Source organism: Ciona intestinalis, chromosome 13 (assembly GCF_000224145.3).
Source record: "Ciona intestinalis chromosome 13, KH, whole genome shotgun sequence".
In the NCBI taxonomy this organism is placed as follows: Eukaryota; Metazoa; Chordata; class Ascidiacea; order Phlebobranchia; family Cionidae; genus Ciona; species Ciona intestinalis.
The window spans coordinates 1081588-1107336 of NC_020178.2; the positions used below are offsets into that span (position 1 = coordinate 1081588).

Genomic DNA, 25749 nt, shown 5'->3' on the forward strand with positions numbered 1-25749 from the left:
TGTTTACATCCAGCAAAATTCTAGTACATTCTTCGTAGTTCAACGTGCGAATTTTAAATTTTCCCAATTTCAACACGTTTTTAGATCTAAAAGTTGCTTGCAGGTTATAAATTTGCACCAGTTATAAGATTTCAAGTGTGTATTTTTAATAAATTTTGAGTTCAACTCAGTACATACGTTAATATAATCCATTTGACTGACTTTTGTTGGAAAATGACGTCAAACGGTGACGTCACTCAATCTCCTGACGTCACGACTGCCCAACCAACAGTAATGAAAGCGGAAGTGCCAAGGTATAAATAATTATGACATTTCTGACATAATTTTGTATTTCTCTTACTATATAATACGCCATACATTTATCCAGGTATGACTGGTATCAAACTGACAGCCAAGTGGTCGTCAGTGTTCTCGTGAAGAAAACCAAGAAAGAAAACGTTAATGTTGAATATAGTGAGAACCATGTATGGTCACTTGTGTTAAATTTTACTTATAATGAGTATACATAGTGTTTTAGTAAATTTAGGGAATATGATATTAAATTGGATTTGGCATCTTGAAATCTTTTGGGTTCCTTTTAAATTCATTAAATTGTCAATCATACATCCCCAAAAAATCCAAAAATAATCATCTTCATCGATCAAGTTATATATGTCGTGACTCGTACGTGGGCACGAGGTGTATGAAACAGATCACCCATGTTATAACGATTGTCATTGCCCCACCGTGCGAAGATAAACAAGTTACATACGTGGTAACTCTAACTCGTAGGCTGGCACGAGGTGTATGAAACGGAACTCCGTTATATAATGAATAAGATTTATTTATTCAAAATCCAGCAACTAAACTAAATAAGTTCTCTTTGCAGGCTGTTGTGCTATCAAATTTTTATTTGTTATTTTCACAACAGCTAGATGTCACCATTGAGCCAACCCCGGAACAACCAAAACAATATCATCTAAGTTTAAACCTTTCGCATCCTGTGGTCGCACACAAATGCCAGACCAAGCATTATGCAACGAAAATTGAATGTAAAATGACTAAGAGTGAACTTTTACGCTGGGCTGGAATAGAAGGTGACACAGATACTATAAAGCCAGCAGGTGACTTGAGATTTGTGATACTTATGTTTACTTATGTTTATGTGTTGCTATTTTGTGTTGTTTATATGCATAAGGTTGTTTTAATTTTGAATGCAAAATCTGGGGTGATATTGTTAAAATGCAGTCACACTCATAGTTGTTAAACATTGGGAACCTAATTGATTAATGTGGTGAATGCAATATACTTTGGCTCTGCTTGTTTGTACAGACACCTAACAGCAGGGTAAAGCTGGGGTGACATTGTTAAAATACAGTTACACTCATAGTTGTTAAACATTGGGAACCTCATTGATTAATGTGGTGAATGCAATATACTTTGGCTCTGCTTGTTTGTACAGACACCTAACAGCAGGGTAAAGCTGGGGTGACATTGTTAAAATACAGTTACACTCATAGTTGTCAAACATAGGGAACCTCATTGATTAATGTGGTGAATGCAAAATACTTTGGTTCTACTTTTTTGAATTTGGCATAGAAACGAATGTGCCAATCTAATATAAAATAGCTCATATACTTTTACTTTATAGTTATAGCAGCGGCAAGTCCTACACCAGATGTACCAGTGAATAAATATCCATCATCTGCGCATTATACAAGAGATTGGGACAAGGTAAACAACTTTTATGGCCAATACAGTTCAAGGCATATACAAGCTAGCATAGGCATAAATTAATACAAGTGACTTAAATGGTCAATTTGTGTTATGGTACAGTGGTTACCGGTTAGTGCGCCCTGGCCCAGAGATTACGAGTTCAAAGCTCAATGCTGTTACCATTGTGGGCGTATGTGTCTTTGGGCAAGGCACTTAACAAACATTCCTCCAATCCAGTGGCCCTTTATGTTACAAACTTACACACCCGTGAATGTGAAACGTATTCTCTTAAATCTCATCAATTATTTCTCTCACTTTTTCTCCACTCCAATTCAGCTTGTTTGTGACATCAAAGAGGAAGAGAAAAATGAGAAACCTGAAGGAGAAGCTGCATTGAATCAACTCTTTCAACAAATATATAAAGATGGGAATGATGAGACAAGGAAGGCAATGAACAAGTCATTTGTAAGTTATAATTACTATGTGTGTGAGTAGACACAAGATTTGTCTCACACAGGGTGTATTATTGTATTTATACACCCCATGCTCACTGTCAAGTTATAACATGGGTGTCTTCTTATACACTAGACACACATGATGTATTCATACACCTTATGCTCACTGTTGAGTTATAACATGGGTGTCTTCTTATACATCAGACACACATGGTGTATTCATATACCTCATGCTCACTGTCGAGTTATAACATGGGTGTCTTCTTATACACCAGACACACATGGTGTATTCATATACCTCATGCTCACTGTCAAGTTATAACATGGGTGTCTTCTTATACACCAGACATACATGGTGTATTGTATTCATACACCTCATGCTCACTGTCAAGTTATAACATGGGTGTCTTCCTATACACCAGACGGCAGACACACATGGTGTATTCATACACCTCATGCTCACTGTTCAGTTATAACATGGGTGTCATCTTATACATCAGACACACATAGTGTATTCATACACCTCATGCTCACTATCGAGTTATAACATGGGTGTCTTCTTATACACCAGACACACATGATGTATTCATACACCTCATGCTCACTATCAAGTTATAACATGGGTGTCTTCTTATACACCAGACATACATGGTGCATTCATACACCTCATGCCCACAGTTCAGTTATAGGTCTAATTGCTCTAATCAAACCCTTACCAGGTGTTATAACTAATCAGGTCTCCAATAAAAAACTGCTAGGAAACCCAATATCTATTATAACAATACTGAATTATAGTATTGGGATAGGGTGGTCCATGTTTTATTATTAGAACACCTATGTTATAACGACTATCGTTGCCACACCATGCAAGGATAAATAAGTTACACTCTGATTCACCCACAAAGTTACATACATGGTAACTCATAAACAGGCACGAAAAATATGAAATAAAAGTTATAGAACAACCATGTTATAACGACTGTCATTGCCCAAAAATAAACAAGTTACATTCATTCATTTAATTATGTTACAGATGGAGTCAGGTGGAACAGTACTTAGCACAAATTGGAATGAGATCCAGCAAGGCCAGGTTGAAGTTAAACCACCAGATGGGATGGAGTTTAAAAAATATGAGCAATAATATATGTTGTTGTGTTTGCAGTTTGCGTAAAATACAAGATGATTGAAATACATTTACTGGTTCTGTTAGTTTATTATGAATAAATTGGTGTGATTTGTTTATCTTCGGGTGGGGGGCAATGGTAGTCGTTATAACATGGCTGTTTTGTTTCATACACATTGCGCCCAGTTACCACACATGTAACTTATCATTGGCGGGGTAACAATTAACAGTCGTTGTAACAACCCACTCGTGACAACTGCGTTAGAGAAAGGGTCGTTAAGTGTCTTGTCCAATGAGACACATTAGTAGCACCGCCGAGCCTTGAACCTGCATTCTTTTGGGTGGACGTAGACGCGTATTTTCTGTGTTTACTGAATATACCATCTTACTCCAACATACTATACTACCAAATTGGAAAAGAAAATATATTGAAAAGGTGTCCCATCTTCCCCACCCTACTATATTATGTGCTAACGGCGTCCCATTCCCCCCACCCTACTGTATATGTGGTTATACAGTAGCATAGAGAGCGAGCCTATATACCAGATGTACGTTTAACTGAACACTGGGGCAGCTGCAAAGCGTGCGTATATGAAGCTAAAGCTTAGGTCAAGATAAAAGAGAAACGTGAATATAATGGGTTATTTGTCAGAAGTGCAAATGGAAAAAAGACCGCGACCATGAGGTTTTCAATCTATTTGTTTGGATATATATGCGTTGAGCTGTAAAACCTGCTTGGCTGTCAGCATGAGGTATTTGTACAAAAAGTTGCATCGATAGCCGTTGTGACACAAAAGGGAAGAACTTAACTTATCTTTTCAAATAGTATCGAAAATCAGATTAATTAAAATGGCGAAGAGAAACGAATAAAAACATAAACGATACTTGTTCTTTGGTTTTTTTACCAAGTGGGACGAGAAAATATAATAAAACGGTGTCCCATCTTTCCTCTCCTATTAGCCTTTACGCATTCTAGTTAAACTTAGGTTAAATACGTACGAACTAATCAATATTCTTCGAACGTATGGAATATTTCCTATTTCGGATTTAATTTCTCGTCAGAATTACGACATGTGACGTAACCAACGTTTCCGCTTTGCATAGTATTAGTTTTCCACCTTGCATTTTGACAGATAATCAATTTTTCGAGACTTTTTCTTGGCTATAAAAACGCCCCCATAGCCCTAACAGAAGTGAATTTTCGTGCGTGATTTATGGTCTATATTAGAGCCAGGTTCCTGCTGGCAGCCGAAGAACAATCTTTATTAAAATTGATTCCTCTGTCAGAAACGGCTGCTTCAATGCTTGTTTTAAATTGAGGCAGCAATATACAAAATGGTACGCGTCGCTCTTTTATAGTTGACTTGTAGGCTACGTAGCACGGTGACGGTAGCGTTTTCTATACTAGAGATCTTGAAAAGAATGTTTTAGTTTATAGTGTAGTGTACGGTAAAATTTCGTTACTCAACAAAGTTTATAAAAAGTTGGATTATTTTGTATTTTGGGTCACGTAACGATGGTCAGAGTAAAACACTAAACCGAAAAGACGGAAAATAGAAGTAGAAAAGTAAAAAAGTTATTCGATAAAAGGAAGTTTTATGACAAATTGGAACTGAAGAACTGTTAAAGATTAAAGACATCTGTCGCTTTTAACGATTGAATATATACAAAGTCCAATGCGTGTATAACGTTATATAGTAGTGTTGGGAAGGATGGGACACCTCTTCATCATATTTTCTTACCGCATTTGGTAGAAAACAAAGAATATTTAAAGAATTATAAAACCACATTCTTAGACCGACTCTCATAGACCGTTGTTAATTGTATAACACGATCAGGATGCTAAAGGCGTCCCATCTTACCCCACAGGACTATATCATAACTCTGTTGTGTGGCTTCTTTAGGATTTGGGCCTATTGTCTTGCATTGCTGTAAATGCGCATTACTTTAAACGGTTATCGGAAAATACATTTATATTATCCTTTCATGCATAATACATCCTGCAAGGTGGTCCTTACGGGCTTATTTTAAATCTTATCCATACAGTATAGGGCAGTTAAGCCAAATGCCTATAGTTAGCTATTGCAAGTCTTAGTAATTTTATTCTTATAACGAATAAGATGGGATAGTTTTTGGGCCCGTGGCACCTTTTGATTCTGTGGTAGTTTTGCGTTTCAATACATAATATTGTATATCAGGTTGGTGTATAAGATGGTTCATGTTTTCATAATCTTTATCGGTCTTTTTGGTAGCAAACAAATGGTATTTACAGACTCATTTAATCGTATTCTAATGGCTCTAAAAAGGCGTTGTTAACTGTTAAAAACGCGGTTAGGAAATGTATAGGGTATTTTGTGTTAATGGTATCTATCTTTCCTCAGTACTATAAACATAGTGCATAGTTTGAGTTTAGTAGAATCTGAAAGCAAAGTAAAGAAAACTTGATGCAAACCTATTTGTTGTTTTAAGCGCGTCTATATATATGTAGCCTTTGTTTACACTTCAGTTTCAGACTTGTTCAAATTTTAAACGTTTCAGACAAATATTTATGCGAGTCGTCATTTCCAATCAAGTTACATTCCAGGACCTAAATAGACAGCATTTCGTAAGCGGTTTTAAGTCCGTTAAATTTGTTATTTCAGGAAGTTTCATTGCTTTTAGTTTAAACAGCAAGCTTTAATATGTTTTGATATGATTTTAGAACGGATACGTTTATCTCTTTATGATTTCGGAACGGATACTTAAGTTAATAGGTTTGCCATTCTCGTTGTCAAAATGCACTATATAGGTGTTATCATAATACGCGCATGTATTTTTAATCTATAGCACATTTCGTAAAGGTTGGATTGTGATACTGTATTACGTTAATAAATATACAAGTATACACAATACAAGACTATAGTTGTAACGTATTATCAATTGTACACTACAGAGATTTAACACCTAAATTAATAGGATATTTTAGCGTTTTGAACGTAATTTATCCTTGCGTGGCGGGGTAACGACGGACGTTTAGGAAAATGTGACATTTCCTTTTATCAACTTTTAAAGTTTAGGTTAAAATTATGGGTTTTAATTTATAGTTTTGTATGTTTAGGTAATAAGCTCAAAGCAGAAGAAACATATACGAGGCTATAACCATGCTTAGATCGTTGTCGTTTCTTATTCTGCTCCATTTCTGCAAAGAGACTTGTTTTGGATTCCGTATTCTATTCAGCAGTCAGAGTTTCAAAAGCAACGACACTTTTCAAAACCTTTGTGACACTAAATGTGTATGCGGTCGATACAGCCATCCAGGGCAAGCTAACTTCGATATACAGTATGGAAAATTCAACGCTAACTTTTCACCTGTTCCCATTGCATCGTATATAACCGGAGATTTGGTGCTTGGGTACCCGGCATATGGAATGCTATGCGTTGGACATACATTGAAAAGATTTCCACAGGTATATGTATTGACCTAACCGTATTGAGTCCGGCGCCGTGATAAAATATTTAGCGCGCCTGCCCTAACCCAGAGTATAATGGGTTCAAGGCTTGTCGCAGCTACTATTGTGGGTGTATGTGTCTTTGGGCAAGACACTTAAAGGCAATTGCCTTAATCCAGGGGTCGCTTATTAGCTAAAATGTCTGCTAAAAAAAACAAGTAATCGCCCACAAAGTAACATACGCGAGGTCACTCGTAAGGGGGACGGGGTGTATGAAGCAAAACACCCTAACGACTACTGTTTCCGTTTAATATTGGACACTTGCATTTAATTTCAAAATAACCTATATTCCCAACAATAATAAAATAGCTAAGCCTGGGGTAATATGGAACACCTTTTTTTGTCCCATTATTGTTTAAAATACGTTCATGTAATTTGGATATTGAGGTGTCCCATCTTCCCTCACCTAAAGGTGTCCCATCTTCCCCCACACTAAAAAAATCGCCACACACAGGATCCAGGCACAAACGCATCTTTCAACCAATTCCTACTCAAAATGTCGGTCCTTGTTCTTCGACAAGGAAACATCGCTAGCCTACGTCAAAGTGACGTCATGCTGTTACGTCATCACCTGGAATATCTGGATTTATCAAGAAACAGAATTGAATTTATTGAAGGGGACACTTTCGATAAATTTAACGCGTTACAGGTATCTTTGTTACGTCACAATCCTACCTATGCGCACACAGAGCAATATACTATGACGTCATATTGTGAGACGTTCCGTGTCTTTTAAGTTTTAAATTATTAACAAAAAGTAATTATCGCTGTAATCCAAACATCCATCTTCCGTATCGTAAGTGAAACAAAGTATCTTTTGCATTATACATTGCGCTTAAGATTTCAGAAACCAATTCCGGGAAATATTAAGTCCCCCAGACTTGACAGTGAACATGAGATGTATGAGTACACTATGTATATATTACTGTGGGGTAAAAGGATACTGTTCGCATATATTATGACAAATTTTCTGATTGTGTTTTAATAATTACCAACGCTGTTTTAGAGGCGTGAAGATACGGTTGCAAAATTCTGTAAATTTTCTTTGTTTACTCCCAAATGGGACGATATATTTCAAAATAAGTACCATCTTACCCCAACCTACTATTACGTTACAGGTTGTCGATTTGAGGTTTAATCAACTGACAACGTTGGGCGGATCAGAGCCAATACCCACAATGCCATTTCCCAGCACCGGAAATGACATAGAATTTACTGGAACTGGAAATTCAAGCTTGTCACGACCCACGTTTAAACTAAGGGGAAACCCACTTGTTTGCTCTTGTAAACTGGTGACAACGATTCATAGTTACGTCACAATGTCTTCTGATGACGGTGCCGGGTGTTTTGAGGTGAGAAATTTAACAGAATAAAAAAATATTGCGTCGCACCAAAAAAGTCAATATTTTTCCACTGGCCAATGCAAATCGGACCTGATGGCCCTTTGGGTTACAGTTAAACATCAACAAAATGTGAACACATGACGGCAGCAGGCAGGCGAAGGACCAATCTTGACCAGAATCTTAGGCCCCATATATGGCGTTTTACGCTGCATGACCTCATTCGTATAGATAGAAGAATGCTATGTTATAACAATGATATGAAAGCCATGGTTTTCAGTTTATTACAATACTTTTTGGGTAAAAATTTTAACGTTTTTTTAGAATTTAATAACAAACAAACGCTGGCTCTAAAATTAAAACCACCCACGAAAAAATCCTTTCCTCCGCAGATAGATGAGGAAAATAGACGGCGATTTATCCCATTAGGATCTTGCTTGATGGACAAAGTAATTGAGAATTTGTGCACGACGAACCAAGAAACGGCACAGGTATAAAATGATTGTTTGATTGAATGAATGAATGAATGAATAAATGAATGAATGAATGAATGAATGAATAATTGAATGAATGAATGAATGAATGAATGAATGAATAAATGAATGTCACGGTATCGAAGGTCGTAGTCCTACACAATAAAAGCGAAAATACGGAAATCAACAGTAAAACGACATTCGTTATAACACGTTTATGGGCAAAACAGAAGTACAATCACAAAATAAGCGATTGGCAGAAGATCTATCTCAGAATAACAAACTTTATATTCTTACTAAACGTTCACCCTTCAAACCTTGACATTAAATCGACTTTCAAAATAGACGAATCCACGCTGGCTTTTAATATTTGCGTCTCTTCAATGCAAATTCAATTAAGATAGAAATTCATAAAACGTCGGACTCTAAGTGCTTATACTTAATTTGAAACCATTATAATTTAAACGTTTGATTAAAAATAGTTAAGTCTCTTTATTAGTCGGTGCATTGAAGGAGATGAATAATTAGTTTGATATTTTTATTGCACGCGTTTTGTGCTTTAGTTTGACGCATTGTGAACGTTCAGGTAATTAAACAGTTGCGATTTTAACCGACTTTCCATATATAGACATGTTTATGTCCTTGGTCAAGACACTGGTCGACAATTGCTTCAAATCAGTGCCCCTGTTCGGTTGTAAAAATTGTCAAAAGGGGAATTTACTAACAGAGTTACATATACGTGGTAACTCGTATGCAAGTATATGATGTGCATGAAACAAAACGCCCGTGTTATAACGACTGTGGTTTTAAGCCACGCGAATGGATTAATGCCAGAGTTGGACAATTACCGTAAAATACATCAATCTCCTTTTAAATAAAACAAAATTTATTTATTATTATGCAATCCTCTATCTGTACCAGAACAACCCAAATCACATAGAAGACCTTTCAACTCAGTATGGCGGATCTCAACACGACTACCAGCATAAGGACGCATCGGACCGTGACTTGAGGGGAATGACCGAAGAGGAGAAACACCTGTCCATGGATTATAGACTGAACATTACTCCGCCAGATGATACAGACCACGACCATAGGGTTGTAAAGAAAGAAGTGAGAGTAGACATACCATTGTTTTTAACAATGTCGGTGTGGTTTATGATGGTGTATTTCGGCATAATAAGGTTTATAAGGTCGAATGAAATGGACCATGATTCGCCAATACCGATGCCCAAGCCTATACCGAAAAGTTATACGCAGCTAAATAATATAGGTTGAATCGTAGAGGTGTAATAGGTTGGGGTAAGATGGTTTACTGTAGAGTATAGGTTGGGGCAAAATGGTCGGTGTTTTATTCTTTTTCACTGTTAAGTCGATAGTAAACAAATAATATTTAAAGAATTATATAACCGTACCCTCACAAATTTAAAATGGTGTTGTTAGTTGTTCAAAATACGATCAGAAAATATTGCAATTATGTGTTAACGGTATCCATCTTACCCCACATCTAGCTATACGTCATTTTTTTGTATCTACTTTTTTGATTCTTATGTATAAAACACAGTGAATAAATCTTATATTTATGAATAAAGTTGTATATACACACAGGCGCTATATAAGTATAAACCTATAGGGTATTTTATGTTTACATTTTCTCATTACTAAAAATTGAGAAGCAGTATCCCAAAGCACTCGTATATAATACTTTATATAGTATAGGGTGGGGGAAGACGTGACACCTTTTCATTTTGTTTTCTCTTTCCATTTGGTAGTAAACAAAGAACATTCAAAGAATTATAAAACCGTATTCTTACGACTTCCACAGACCGTTGTTGTTTCTTTAAAACACGATCAGGTTATTTGGAAATTATGTGTTAAAGGTGTCCCATCTTCCCCCGCCCTACTATATGTTATATGTTTTTATAACAACCCATTTTTTGTGCATTTTATTGAAAAACGGTAAAAAGGTTCTAAAAACTGCAGGTATAGAAGTATAACATATGCACAACGGTATATAAAAGTAAGAAAAAAAAACGAAAAGAAAAACACGATAATATTTATTAAGCGAAGTTTAAAACTTCCATGCTTAGACGTCGGATCGGATCGTTATATCTACGAAGATGAACGCCTGGAACTAATCCATTTTTGTCTTTGTATCTGTAGAGTAAGATATAGGACGTTAATACAGTGTGTGTTAACTGCAGGGTTCTATAGTCTTTATAAAGGATAAAAGTCCAATTCTGCCCAAAATCCCCGGTCCAATATGGCATGTCATGCTATGGGACTACACCCGTATAGAATAGAATTTGCATATACAATGTTGGGGTAATGGAACAACTCTGGCCTAAACCCCAAGTCCCCATGGTATGCCTCACTGTAGGACTTCACCCATATAGAATAGAATGTGCATATAGACAATGAAGATAAATGGGCCAACTCTGGCATAAAAAGTTGGTCTCTAGTTTCTATTAATGTCACGCAATCTCACCTTGCCAGCCACCAACCGTCTTCGTTTACTTTTAAGATTTTCAAAATGGCATTTTCACCAAAACTCAACTCGTCTGGACCTTGGGCAGTATGAGCTCTGACGCTGATAAAGTCCGAACTGGAAATGAAACTTATAGTCAAAACAGGATCGAGTATATGGGTAAAGCTGTGGGCAGTTTTTAGTTTAGTATTCGCATTAGGTTAAGATTTGTATGGCAATTGCCTAAACCCAAAAGAAACTTTAAAAAAGTGGCAAAATTGATTAGGAAACCTAGTACTTTAATTACAGATGTTAATATGGATGTTACGTCATTTTTATGGACTTATTACCTTGGCTTTCGTTTTATATTGTTGTTTTTATCTCCTGAATATGATGACGTCAGTTGGTAGGCGGAGCCTAATGATCCCGACGCTCTGATTGGTTGGTGAGAATTAAGATTGACAAGTGAGGGCTCAGACACGAAAGAAGATTCGCTTTCCGCTAAATCTCGAAACCGCCTTTGGTTTGTAGGCTGGAATAGATGAACGTAACTTATTTATCCTTGCGTGGCCGAGAAACGACAGTCGTTATAACATAGGTGTTCTATTTCATACACCTACTTACGAGCTACCACACATGTAACAATGTGGGTTTTTTTAACTTTAAATACCGTATGTAATATCAGCTTTTGGTATATAGTAGGTTTGGGCAAGATATATGGAATATTATGTTCTAACGGTACCCATCTTCCCCGCAGTATTCTATATTTAATTTTTGACTATAAAGGGGTCAATGGACACAGCCTCTGGCCAAAATAGCAGTTTTCCTAACTACATATTCGACAAACCTTGTACGCTGTAGGCATTTGTGTAATCTCAGATTTCCCCCCAAAATCGGCCGCAGGGACTAAATAACTGGCTGGCACGTATCCAAACTCTTTCGTGACGTCACTGCCTTCTTTCTTTACGAACCACCAACCTAGAGAAGGAGGAATTTTTAAACAAGCCGCCATTTGCATTAAGTATTGTAGCGATGAGTAACAGCAGGATCCTATAGTTTTATCATTAGGCGGTATTGAAACCATAAGGAGAAGGGGGAATCAACAGCGCAATGCCAGTCGTATGAATACACTATATGGATAAAAGATGGGGAAAAGGGCGTTAGTCATATTAACTCGTAAAAACAAAACACCAGTGTTATAACGACTTTCGTTGCCCCGCCATGCGAGGATAAATAAGTGTCAACTCACCGGTGTCACTTTTGGTATACACTTCCACTTTTTCCCCAACGCTGAGCGACATGACGTTCTGACGTCGATCGTCTACGTCAGTCACGTGATCTTCCACAGCTACGCAAACCTCAGGTTCGATTGGTGACGTAATATTTAGGGTGGAGCGAGACGACCATCCCGTCGACGCTAATGACATCTGATAAGGTATTCGTGTAAATATATAGGTTATATAAAAATAAATAAATAAATAAATACAGTGAATTGTATACGGTAATACATATAGTAGAGTGGGGAAAACGGGACACCAAAATAAAGTCTAGCGAATTGTGTATGTGTATATATAGTAGGATGGGGGAAGGTGGGACACCTTTAGCACATAATACTCAAATATCCTGATCGTATTTTAAACAATTAAAAACGTTGGTCTAGTTGGTACAAGGTGCATGAAACAGAACACCCATGTTATAGCGACTGTAGTTGCCCCGTCATGCGAGGTTATACAAGTTTCATTTATTTTAACTATGACGTAGACAAACATAGAAATCATATATTACTTACAGCTGATGATGATATACGTTTCAATGCCGAATGACGTTTCATGACGTCATCTTCACTCGTTGAAGAATCCTCGCTACTGATTGGTTCATCTTCGATCACGTGGTTTTGCGTCCCACTGTCGTCACTGAGTGTAGCGTTTGTGACGTAGAAGTAAGTACGACCGCTTGAACTGTGGGTAAAGATTTTTATAATTACCCGGTTATTATGTATTTTCTATATGGGTGAGGTCCTACAGTAAGGTCCGCTATGGAACCAAATTTAGGCCAGAGTTGTCAATTACCCCAACAAACGTGTTAAGTTCCGCTCCAAGTATAGAACAGAGCACGTGCGTTTTATTTAAATCGCAACCGATTTTCTCGCGAAACCGTCATGTGTTACGTCACAGCTCGATTATTACGTAACAGAGCCATTTTAATCTCCCGTAAATCGCATGAATTTTGAGAAAAATCGACTCAAACTTCGTTTCACCTTTCGTGTGAACTCATAAAGTACAGGATGTTTCTTTCCTATGACGTCACAAAGAATAACCCTAGGTCACAATATCCTGGCGAATAGCCAATAACCGCCTTATTGGTATATGTGTATTTATATGACTAAACTGACATGAAAATTTCGTGTTTAGCGTTATATGTGATTAATTAGGACAAGGTTTATATTTGAAATGATTAACTTAGTTACCTGCAATCGCTGTACATTTTAAGGTGGTGCATGCCCGTTTTTGGAGCAACGTGTTAGAATGAATGATAGGGCAGTTTTATTGAGATGGATCAATCGGCAAATAGTTTTTGTCCCATATTTCCTGATCGTGTTTTGAACAATTAACATCGCTATTTTAAAGTCGCGAAGATACGTTTTATAATTCTGTAAATATTCTTTGTTTACTACCAAATGGGACGATAAAGGAAAATGAAAACATGTCCCATTTTACCCAAACTTACTTTATATTCAACCCACTCATGTAAACGTACCAAGGTCCTGGGTTCAAATCCCACCCCAGAACCAATAAATCAAATATTTTGCTTACCTCCAATTCGAAACGTTCAAATCCTCGTTGGTCGGATGAAAGAACCTTCGAACGAACGACGCGTCGGCAACTTGGTCATAATACAGAATCGCCTTCAACAAAATACAACAGCCGTTTTAGCTCATGCTTTCAAAAGTTACATTCAACATGCTATAAACGTTTATGGTATTTATATAGTGGGATGGGGGAAGATGGGACACCTTTAGCACAGAATATCTAAATATCCTGATTGTGTTTTAAACAATTAACAATGGCCTATGGGAGTCGTTTGAATTGTCTTTGTTTACTACTAAATAGGACGAGAAAATAGAATGAAAAGGTGTCCCATCTTCCCCCACCCTACTATATATGAATAAACTTAGACTTAATGCTGGAAACTAACCTGGCAATACTGGTTCAAAGCATCTAACATCCTCAGTCTTCGCATTGTGCCGTTACAAGTTATTACGTTGTGTTTCGACGACTTTCGATGCAGTTTGTTAAGGAAGTATTTTGCTTCTTCCGATTCAGAATTTACTTTGAGAGTCTGAAAAAAAGGTCGGTAATACATGAATATATATGGGGTATTTTACCCACATTTTAAAAGCGGTAGTTTACATATTGTAGGTTAGGGTAAGAGTGTCCGTGTTTTCAATCTTTTTAATTGGTAGTAATTAAAGAATATTTACAAAATGACATACCCATACCCTGACTAGTCTTAAAACAACGTTGTTAATTGTTTTAAACACGACCAGGAAAATATGGGATATTATGTGATAACGTTATCCATTTTACAGTACTATACGTTTGGATGCGTTATGACACAATTTGGTATAATGCGTTTAGTCCTATATACAGTAGGATGGGGGAAGATGGGACACTTTTTAACTCTATTTTCTCGTCCCATTTAGTATTAAACAAAGAACACTCAAAGAAATATGAAACTATATCCTCATGACTCCCATAGACCGTTGTTAATTGTTTAAAACACGATCAGAATATGTAGATATTATGTGATAAAGGTGTCCCATCTTCCCCCACCCTTATATAGATATAAACACTTACTTTTACAAGCGCATCATGGAATGCTTTTATTTCTTTCCACTTTCGATACAAAGTGATGCTGCTATCATCATCCCAACTTGCTAGGATCACGAAATACTAAAATATAATGAATAAATAAATGTAACTTGTTTTATCCTCGCGTGGGGCGGGGGAAACGACAGTCGTTATACCACGGGTGTTCTGTTTTATACGCCTTGTGCCCGCTTACGCGTTATCACCTATGTAACTTATTTATTCTCGCGTGGATGGGCAACGGCAGTCGTAATACCACATATGTCGTGTCCAATATAGGTTGTACGTTTTGTATACACATAAATATAAACACGTTTACGTTTAAGCAACTTACAAATGATCTTTTCGGGACTCTTCGCTTGTGAATTCCAACTATTTTTATATCAACCAATCGACTGTAGTCCGTCATTTCGCCATTTTCGCTTTCCGATGCCGAAAATTCATCATCCGGGTCCGCATAAATTACTTCCGGGTTTACAGGCTCAATTTTCCCACCGGACTCTTCCCCGAGATTGGCGGTCACATGCGCTAAAGTGTCCAGTGTCGTTTCACTATCCGCATATATCTTACAAGCCTCAAAACGAGAGAGTAATTCCTGGAATTGCCCTGACCGAATGACGTCAGTTTTTTCAAGGTTGCGCATAATGTTCGTAGTTTGGACTTGAAATTCAACTTAATTATTTAAATTTTGTCGTTTTCTTTTATTATTATCTAAAAATACAACTTTGTTAATATTCAGAGCGTAAAGCAATGTTTACAGCAAACAGTATATTCAATATTGCGCAAATAGTACTGTGGGGTAAGATGGATAACGTTAGCACATAATATCCCATATTTCCTAATCGTGTTTGTAACAATTACAACGCCCTTTTACAAGTCGTATACGATTATATAATTCTATAAATATTCTTCGTTTACTACAAATAGGCAGATAAAACATAAAAACACGGCCTATCTTACCCCAACCTATACCGTATCTGATACAAAATTATACATTTCGCTGTCTATACAAAACACGTACTTTTATCCCTGCAGTGATTCTAGATACCTATCTATACACCTATTATGCTACGGTTAATTTTTTATAATGTTTCCAAATATTTTATTAATTTAAAACGGTCAGAGTCGTAAAAATTCGCTTTTATAACATAAAAAAACACGTTTAATCTTACCCCACCTATCTGATACAAAATTATACATTTTGCTGTCTATACAAGCCACGTATCATATATATCGCTTACAGCCCTGCAGTGCTTCTATACCTATCTATATACACCTATTCCACGTTATGCTACGGTTCCTAAAATTGCGCTAACTGCGGAACTAACTTATCACGATTTTAAAACACGCAAAGCTTCGCACCAATTCGAACCTTAGCATTCTGATGTCCTCTGCAACCCACTATGAGTAACTTAACGCTCAGTGAACCAGTTTTCTTTTATCGGATTTTAAACCAAAGAAAAAAATCTTAAATTTTTTTTTATCTTTTTTTTCCAGAAAAAAACTCTTCACTTTCACAGAAATAAATTCAGCTTTCTTATAACGTAATTTACGCTCATTACGATATAAAGTTATAAACCGATGCACCCAGAAAAAAACACCGACTATTAAACACGGCATAAGTTAATTCACACTTTAATCGTTTGTAGAATTACTAACCGCACAATGCCCCATTCACTAATCTGTAAGGGTGAGGTTTCCGACTCCCCTAATACAATTACGGTCAGATAATCCTAATTGCGGGTATTCCCCGGTATTACCGATGTCCAAATGCAACTAATGCCCGATAAATTGCTGGTCAGTCATTTATAATAACCCCTTTCTACAACGTAACTCTGTAATAAGATTAAATACCTTGTAATTTTGTATTACAATACCTTTTTGTAAAACCCCTGCAGTTATAACAAAGACCTCTATTCTGGAGCATGAGCAAATTAAAACTGTTTAAAAATATATAGAGTAGGGTGGGGAAAATGGAACACCTTTCCGTTATATTTTCTCTCCCCATTTAGTAGTAAACAAAGAAACATTTAAAGAATTGTAAAAATCGTATCCTCACGATTGGTCACGACTCCCAAAGACTGTTGTTAATCGTTTAAAACACGATCAGGATATTTAGATATTATGTGATGAAAGTGTCCCGTCTTCCCCACCCGCCACCCTGCTATATGTTTTACTAGGATTTTATTTTTCAGCAAAATTAACGGTAAAATTAAGCAAACAGTTGCATTAACCCACAAAGTTACGTGGTAACTCGTGATTGGGCAATATAGAACACCCGAGTTATATAACGACTGCCATTGCCCCGTCAAATAAGCAAAGATAATTGGATTTAATACATTTTTATTTATTCTTATAACTCTAGCTAAAATGTTAGCCTAAAACAATCGAACTAAATTGACTATTCTTATGAACGAATAAAATCGTATTGCTCATAACAGCTAGTGTTGCTAATACATGCAGAACGCAATCAATTTATTATAACTCCCTGAACCTGCACATGAGTAATCTTATATAAAATACCAGGAACACATGTTCGTCGTTTATATACGAGCAATAAAGCATGTAAACGTGATATAGGATGCATACTGCAACGGTATATACGCGGAAAGTACCGTTACCGTTTATAATCTTTATTATAGAATCTTAGGTCAAAAGTGACATCGGTTTAAAGCGCCATCTTTTGCGGAAAATCTGCACGTTTTAGAAGTGCTTATTACGTTTAAATAACATATGATTAAACTAACCGGAAGCGCCTTGACCCGCTATAATTATAAACTGTCAGTTATGACGTAACAAACGAACCGCGCGCGGTTCAAAACGTGCGATTTGTGTTTTCGGTCACAATGATACCTTCTTTGGTGGATTCATGAGTCATTGTGACGTCATTGATTAGAACTGTTACGTCATGGAGTAAAACAACGGGTTCCTTTGAAATTCGAAGATCGGGTTAAGAACAATGAATCAGCTGTGACCACGAAATTACCGAAATTTTGGGTATTTTTTAGACCGACGCTGGTATTTACCGGTAAGCCTCTAAAAAGAGATGTTGTAATTGCTCAGGAATACAAGCAGAGCATTATAAGTCAAGGGTAAATTTTGTTTAATTTCACTTTTTCGGATATTTATAAAAGTAGGCCAAATTGTTTTGAATACATAATACCGAATATGTTTTTTGTTTACTGCTCTTCGATACGATAGCGAAGAACAAATGATTTTGAAACAAAGAAGAGACGGGAATTAACAACAAAACTGAATCATGTGGTAGAGCAAAACATTGAACTGTATCTGCCATCTGGTGTACATGAATAGCTTAAGGCCACTGTCGAGCTACCCACGTCGCGCAACGGTTCATAATAAAATAAATTTCTGAGTAATTTGTTCTCTTGAATTAAGTGGTTTCTTTGACTAATGTAAAACATCAGTATTTGTTTACATATTAGCTAAAACACAGCGCTTTTTTTACTTTAAAAAAATATTGCTCCCCTAAGATAATTTGTTTTTACTAAATTTCGACCTAATCGTTAAAAGGGAAATTCCCTTATTATAACAAAAAAGTTTGGAAGCAATTATAATAAAGTTGTTATTCTGTTTTTTTTGGTTGTTTTAACGAAAATGGAGACAAGTACACGTCTTTTGGAACGAAAAGAGCAATTACTATATACCATACAAAGGACAGGGATAACGGAGATCGTCTTCGGCGGGCTAACGGTCATTCTATGCATAATTTCGCTGGTAGTGGATGGGGATGCCCCAGGAACTTATGCAACACACTCTGGAGCTGGAATATGGTGTAGTGCTGTTGCTATAGCAGCAGGAGCGCTTAATATTACAGTTGTAAAAAAACAGGCCTTCAGTTTAATTTATGCTAGCATGATTTGCTCAATTGTTGGCGCATGTTTTATGCTAATATTGATTATAATTGAAACCATTAGTTCGACGCTCATTTTTAGTTACATTTACGAAGTACCTGTTGGTATAATTCATGTTGTTATGCTTCTATTCACAGTAGTACAAATGGTGCTTCTCATTTACAACAGTGTTATATTTGGAAAAATATATAACGCTAATAAATCTAGATTCGAAAATAATCCTAATGAATGTTGTTCTCCCTGCTGTTATCCAATCTCTGGCTCAAGTCAGCCAATTGTGGTATATGTACCAGTATCTGAAACTAAATATAATGAAATGGCAACTGTTTAAGACAGTGCGTTCATAACAGATTGAAAAATTGCTTTTTAATATTGCATTTTTTGAAATCTTTTTGTCTAGATTTGTGTCTGAATTTTTTTTTTTTTTCTGAAATGAGTAGGTGCAAATTTTTGTGCTAATATGTTCAGGCCTATTTACTTTTTAATATGTTAACGCTGTTTAAAAACAACCTTTTTCTAGATTTTCTTACAAATCTAATTGTGTCTAGATATGAATGTATTATGAATCACTTATGCATTTTTAAATGTGTCCACAGTACACAGTTCAAATTTGAAAAATTGTGCTGATTTGTTAAAGTAATTTTTCTGTAAAACAGTTGAATAAATGTATATGTATATAAACCATTATCCTGTAAATTCATTGTTGCATGCCAATTGCCATTGTCTTGAACTATAAACCATTTCTTGCTGACCTGTTTAACTTTTTGCAATATTTTGATTTTGTAAACATATTTTTCCTAACAGCCATTTTATTTACATACCATTGTTCTGTAATCCAATGATAACACAACACGCTAGTACACAAACATAAACTTTTTTTAATTTAACATATTTGATTGTGTCTTAACTATTCTGCCTTAAAACCATTTCTGTTATGTCATAAACAGTGGTGCAACTAAAAAAAACAACAAAAAATGAAACTTTTTTGTGATAAAACCTTCATTGTTGAGTAAAACACTCCTTTTACACCTTGATTAAAAGGTAATATATAAAAAGGATTGAACAAACTTTTTTAAAACAAAAAACTAAATATCGCAATTCGCAACTGTGTTTTTATCCAGTTACTACCAAATTACTCCTTTTTTTACAATTTTTTACAAAAACCTTCCTCTGCCTACACCACTGGCTGTACATTTTGTAACATATTTGCAGTAGCAGGTACCAGGATGCCACTGTACAAGGGGTTAGGTATAGGGCTTGGTACAGATGCCCACACCATAGTGCTTGACCTTGGTGAAGCTTATTCTAAACTGGGGTTTGCCGGCGAAGACCAACCAAGGATGGTGATTCCAACTACTATTGAAACTATAGGTTGGTTAGGGTTGTTTTTTAACTTTTTTGGAGCAACTTTGCGTAAAAAGCACTGATAGTCGTTATAACAATGTACTTCTGTATGAAACAGTACACCTGTGTTATAACTACTATCGTTTTCCGGCCGCGAAAATATCGTTTTCCGGCCATGCGAAAATAAAGTAATTACATAACTTCCACTTGCAAGTAACTTTGTGGGTGATTGTTTTATGTATGGCTGACAATTTAAACAATCCATTAGTGACAACAGGGTTGATTCTAACTACCATTGAAACTATGGGTAGGTTGTGGTTATTTTTTACCATTTTTTTATAAGGGGCCACGACAGTAATTATAACACAAGTGTTCTGTTTAATATACCTATATCTCGGGCTCGCTCACAAGTTAATATGTATGTAACTTTGTGGGTGATTATTTTTTGATGTATGGCTGACAATTTAGACAATCCATTAGTGACACCTGGGTTGGAGCAATTGCCGTTAATTGTCTTGCTCCATTATACATACACCTACAATGGTAGCATGAACCTGTAACTTCTAGGCTAGAGGCTTGCTAGCTACTGTGCTACAGCCATAAAATTTACTTCCACTATTTTTCAGGTGGTCCAGTCACTTACATATTCAAAAGTGACCACACATCCATTGTCGGGCACGAAGTGGCTCCTGATTTGCAACGGAGCATTCAGACGTTTTTCGACAAAGTTTTTTACAAACATCTGCAAGTGAATCCGAAACTACAGCGGGTTATTATATGCGAGTCACTTCTGAATCCAACGAAGATAAGGGAAGCTGTTGCAACTGTTCTGTTTCAACATTTTGAGGTAATTTTAGTGGATGTAACATGCGAGCATAGGCGTTGATTTATTTTGATTTGATCATAGCACCCTGGGTGTTGGGGGAATCAAGAATGGGCCAACTGTGCCCTAAATCTCAGATCTCATTGTGCTCCACTATAGGACATGACCCACATAGAATATAGTTTTTTATTGAATGATTGTTACTTATCTTTCATATGTATGAAATCTTTATGCTACGGGTGACTTGTTTCATACACCTCATGCCCGCTTAAAAGATACCATGTATGTGACTTTGGTTAACATTTTTGGATTTTTTCAGTTCTCCATGAAAACCTTTATAAATAATTCAACTAATTCCTTCAGGTTCCATCCATCTTTTTTGCCCCACATCATCTACTGGCTTGCTTCACTATTGCTGTCAATACAGCTCTTGTATTAGACTGTTCATATCGGGAGACTCTTGTTATACCTGTCATTGAGAATACACCTGTGTTATGGGGTTGGCAAGCTGCACCGGTGAGATCTAATTGATATTTGTATGTAGTATAAACCGCAAACAGTGCACCAGTATTCGACCTTTACCATTGTGTGCGTTTGTGTCCTTGGAAAAAGGGTTTCTATATTGTTTGCTGTATAATCACCCACAAAGTTACATACGCAGTAACTCACAAGTGAGCATGAGGTGTATGAAACAGAACACCCGTGTTATAATGACTGTCCCTGTCCTGCCACGCGAAATACATACATAGTCGCTAGTACTAATTTAAACAACCCTTCAGAGACCGCTGGCTTAAAGCAATTGGTATTACCTGTCTTGCCCGAGGACACGACTATTTTCTGTTTAAATTAATATTTGCACCAAAAACATTATAAAAATTCAGTTTATTTTAAAGCTTGGAGCTGCCAGTATACACCACTCTATCATGGATGAGATATTGGATAAAGGAAAGATACAACTTGAGCATAATCCCGCTACACCTGTCACTCAAAGACTCAGTGATAAAGTGCTGGAGGATATAAAGGTATGGGGGGATGATTGGTCTTATATTCTGTTACTTCTGCTACCAGGCATAATGTGAAATAAGTTGTGAGGTAGTTCGTTTAAAACAGGGATAACATAAACGCATGGATTTCTTATATAAATCAATATATGTTGTGTTATTTCTGCTACATAAAGTGAATAACCTTGGTGCGTTTTGAACTTTTGATCAGATTAACTGTCTTTAATGTGCCATTTGTAAGTTGCGAGGCAGTGTCTTTATTTATAACAGGGATAACATGAATTTCTCATACAATTTATTATAAAGGTACTGTGGCCCTCCACAGGTGTGTGCGCCGAAGCGTACACGGGTTGTTTTTTTGTGCTATAAATACCATGCGTCTCGTGTTATTCGTTCTTATAAACTCATCGCTCACAATAAAGTATTAACCGCTTCGGTACAGTTAAACAACTGATGTAAAAAAACACAACATTCTTTGCTTGTATCCATGAACCAGTAGTTTCATATTGTTAACATGCAGTTTAAGTCTGGGTCATTATCATGTTACTTTAAGATTTTTTTCATTTTTAGGTGAAAGCTTGTTTTGTGAGTGAATATGAAAGAGCTAAGAAAATTCAATCTGCAAAGTGGAGCAAAGAACCTATAGTACGTATAGTAATACGATGTACATATATTTCTTATGGTAATTAATCTTACAGATACAGGTTGTAGCACGAGATGTATAAATCAGAACACCCGTGTTATGACGATTGTTACTGCCCCTCCATGCGAGGATAAATAAGTTACATATGTAGTAACTCGTAAGCGGGCACGAGGTGTATGTAACAGAACACTCATGTTATATAACAACTTTTCTCATGTTATAACAACTGTCAATTTCCGACCACGTGAGAATAAATAAGTTACGATTGTTCATCCATTTTATTCAAACAGGAGGAAATCTTGCAACAGAAGGAGATGGTTTACCCACTAGATGGGGTTACAAGGCTTATTATTCCTTCCTCTATTCGTGAGAATGCAGCAGAAGTTTTATTTGAGCAGGTAGTGTAACTGCTTGGTAATTTATTTTGGTATTTATTGCAAACATTACGGTTTAAGAACAAAAACCATATTCGGTGATGTCATTGGTTTAAATGATAGTTACATTTAAAAAGAAGACAATTGTGTCATATATGTATATACTATACATATATATACATATTTATGTATATATGTATGGGCTGTAATGTTTGTATTGAAACTGACCAGGAAATCTGTGTTTTATGGTCCTGTTTTGGTTCTTCAAACAAGATTAACATAAATACATTGACACAAAGATACTTATGAAAGAATAGTTGTTAATTTACATTGGTATTCATATGGCTGACAATTTAGACAACCCACAAAATACCACTGGGTCGGAGCAATTGTCCTTGTGTGTCTTGCTCCTCTGCATGTTGGTTCAAGTTCCCCTTTTCCTGTAATATTACTTTATATGACATCATAATAGTATTTGTGACATCATAATGCTACTTATGACAGGATAATGACCAAGTATCTGTTGCCACTCTTGTTCTTGATTCACTTCTTAATTGTCCAATTGATTCTCGTAAAGAACTGGCAAGGAATCTTCTTGTAACAGGTATTTAACTACAGTATATTCTATATAACATATTGATTGTGTGGCTTAGTGGTTTACACACCTGCCTCTAGACCAAACGTTACGGGTTTGAGGCTTGATGTTGCTATCTTTTTGGACTTGTGTTTTTGGGTAACAGGTGTATAAAACAGAACACCCGTGTTGTAACGACTGTCGGTTCCCAAGGCGAGGATAAATAAGTTACATTAATTCAACACAGTATGCTTTATATATCTTACGTGGTAACTGGTTAGCAAGCACGAAGTGTATGAAACAGAACACCCGTGTTATAACGACTGTCGTTTTCCGGCCAAGCAAGGTTAAATAAGTTACATTCATTTATTAGTGTAGGACCTTTACTGTTGTAAATGGGAATACCAGGTTGCAATATTGGATACTTACATTATAATACCAAACACAGCATGCAATTTAAGATTAATATTTATATATTTCATTTATCCCCAGGTGGTACATCCATGCTACCAGGTTTTAGACACAGGTTGTTGTTTGAACTGAAGGAATTAGTTCAACATGAAGAAAGATATAATAGCAAGGTAAAGGATTATGAGTTCAAGTCCCAGACATGGTGGTTACTTTTACCCATCTTCTGTTGTTGTTAACAAACATAATAAATATTACTTTTGAAAATAAGAATGCACTGCTCTATACAAGAACTATACACATTCATTTATCAGTGTATATTGTAAATAAACAATACTCTTATATGTCAGTTATCTATGTATACAGTATACTAAACGTCCTTTACGCAGTTATACAATCTAAAAACTTATACATCAATTTATCTTTATACTATAGTACCATGCAGGATACACACATTGTATATTATTGTATATTGTGAAACAACTTTTAACTTTTGTATGAACACAACCTGTGATAAATGAAGAATATGCTTACATATTTCAGTTATATCTATACACTACATCAGTGCTCTTCAACCTTTTGTGGGTTGGTGAACCCCTAAAGTTGTTGCGACAAACTCATGCACCCCTGATTGCATTAACCTAAAACTAATGACGTTTCGCAATTTCCTGTGATGCAAGATATAGAATTCATATAAAAAAACTGTAGAAAAATGGCTAAATTGGTTAAAAAAGTTTAAAATGAAAAATATTGCTGAAAATTGTTCAAGTTTGTGATGCACCCTTGTATACCTTTTTGCACTGGTGCACCCCCGGCATTTTTTGTGCACACCGGTTGAAGAGCACTGTACTATAGTACTATAAACATTTTGTATTATGAATCCACATTAAACTTATGCATCCTAGTTATCTGAGTGTGAGTTTCGTGTCCACAACCCCCCTATACATGCAAACCTAGTTGGTTGGCTCGGTGCTTCTATCTTCGCGACTCTGGAAGCTTTTCAAAGGAAATCAATTACAAAGGAATATTTTAACCAGGTATTTTAAACCAGTGATGAATGGAAATAACTTGTTTTATCCTCGCATGGCGGAGCAATGACAGTTGTTATAACACGGGTGTTCTGTTGCATACACCTTGTGCCTGCGTAAAAGTTACCACATATGCAACTTAGAAATATTTTAACCAGCAGTGAATGATTGTAACTTGCTTTATTCCGGTGTGGCAGAAGTGTCAGTAGTTATAACATGACAGTTCTGTATCATATGTGTGGTAACTCGTAAGTGGGCACTAGGTTTATGAAACAGAAAACCTGTATTATAACGATTGTCGTTACCCAACCATGCGCGGATAAAGAAGCTACCAGCAGGCAGAAGGTAAATGATACAGAACACCCGTGTTATAACAACTGTAGTTTCCCTGGCACGCCAAGATAAATACTTTTCTCAATAAACTATAACAGCCTTTTCCATTGTATTAAAATACTTTAATAACTTTACATTCCAGCACAATGGTAAACTCCCTGATTGGTGTGCAACTGACATAACACCACCAAATGAAGCCATACTACCACCATTTAAGGTTAAACCAAGACTATCACTACCAAGTGCTGGGACCAAGAGAATTAAATCTGAAAGTCACCATACAAAAAGTGAATCATGACTGCTTTTATTTAAACAAAACAAAATACTGTGCCTATGATGTAACAAGTGTTACAGTAATATCATAAGCAACACAATGTAACACTGTTTAGTAGTATCCTGCACTACGTTCCGTTATGAACAAAAAGGTGCCTAAAACACA

General features: G+C 36.2%; 4 protein-coding genes and 1 long non-coding RNA gene across 6 annotated transcripts in view; 4 read left to right on the forward strand and 1 right to left on the reverse strand.

Annotated features, from left to right (window-relative positions):
* The first annotated feature begins 42 nt into the window (after positions 1 to 42).
* Positions 43 to 3343, forward strand: LOC100179637 (protein SGT1 homolog). The gene is made up of 6 exons (XM_002129924.5): positions 43 to 293; positions 368 to 464; positions 911 to 1103; positions 1631 to 1713; positions 2032 to 2160; positions 3184 to 3343. Exons 1-6 carry the CDS (start codon positions 214 to 216, stop codon positions 3289 to 3291), a joined length of 690 nt encoding a protein of 229 aa, XP_002129960.1. The 5' UTR covers positions 43 to 213; the 3' UTR covers positions 3292 to 3343.
* Positions 3344 to 6308: 2965 nt separating this feature from the next.
* LOC108950035 lies at positions 6309 to 10010 on the forward strand. The gene is made up of 5 exons (XM_018814563.2): positions 6309 to 6719; positions 7216 to 7410; positions 7880 to 8113; positions 8494 to 8592; positions 9496 to 10010. Exons 1-5 carry the CDS (start codon positions 6414 to 6416, stop codon positions 9850 to 9852), a joined length of 1191 nt encoding a protein of 396 aa, XP_018670108.1. The 5' UTR covers positions 6309 to 6413; the 3' UTR covers positions 9853 to 10010.
* Positions 10011 to 10616: 606 nt separating this feature from the next.
* Positions 10617 to 16508, reverse strand: LOC101243409. The gene is made up of 10 exons (XM_004226795.3): positions 15245 to 16508; positions 14899 to 14994; positions 14237 to 14380; positions 13855 to 13946; positions 12831 to 12999; positions 12291 to 12468; positions 11889 to 12019; positions 11392 to 11573; positions 11063 to 11179; positions 10617 to 10731 (listed from the first exon to the last, which is right to left on the reverse strand). The coding sequence occupies exons 1-10, from the start codon at positions 15551 to 15553 to the stop codon at positions 10635 to 10637; spliced, it is 1515 nt and encodes a 504-aa protein (XP_004226843.1). The 5' UTR covers positions 15554 to 16508; the 3' UTR covers positions 10617 to 10634.
* Positions 12246 to 14755, forward strand: LOC113474814. Its single transcript, XR_003396507.1, has 3 exons — positions 12246 to 12476; positions 12833 to 12980; positions 14257 to 14755. It is a non-coding gene; the product is annotated as an uncharacterized LOC113474814 (long non-coding RNA).
* A 1500-nt stretch (positions 16509 to 18008) lies between the features above and the next one.
* LOC100177295 (actin-related protein 10) overlaps positions 18009 to 25749 on the forward strand; it is an 8283-nt gene continuing 542 nt past the window's right edge. The window contains exons 1-10 of one of the 2 annotated variants that reach the window (XM_026837292.1): positions 18009 to 20153; positions 20753 to 20973; positions 21313 to 21465; positions 21843 to 21971; positions 22521 to 22595; positions 22884 to 22991; positions 23472 to 23571; positions 24034 to 24122; positions 24855 to 24986; positions 25453 to 25735. In XM_026837292.1, the coding sequence (XP_026693093.1) occupies positions 20009 to 20153; positions 20753 to 20973; positions 21313 to 21465; positions 21843 to 21971; positions 22521 to 22595; positions 22884 to 22991; positions 23472 to 23571; positions 24034 to 24122; positions 24855 to 24986; positions 25453 to 25608 (1308 nt within the window). In that variant the 5' untranslated portion in view covers positions 18009 to 20008 and the 3' untranslated portion in view covers positions 25609 to 25735. The remainder of the gene's footprint in view (positions 20154 to 20752; positions 20974 to 21312; positions 21466 to 21842; positions 21972 to 22520; positions 22596 to 22883; positions 22992 to 23471; positions 23572 to 24033; positions 24123 to 24854; positions 24987 to 25452; positions 25736 to 25749) is intronic. The other variant, XM_026837293.1, reaches the window with a different exon arrangement.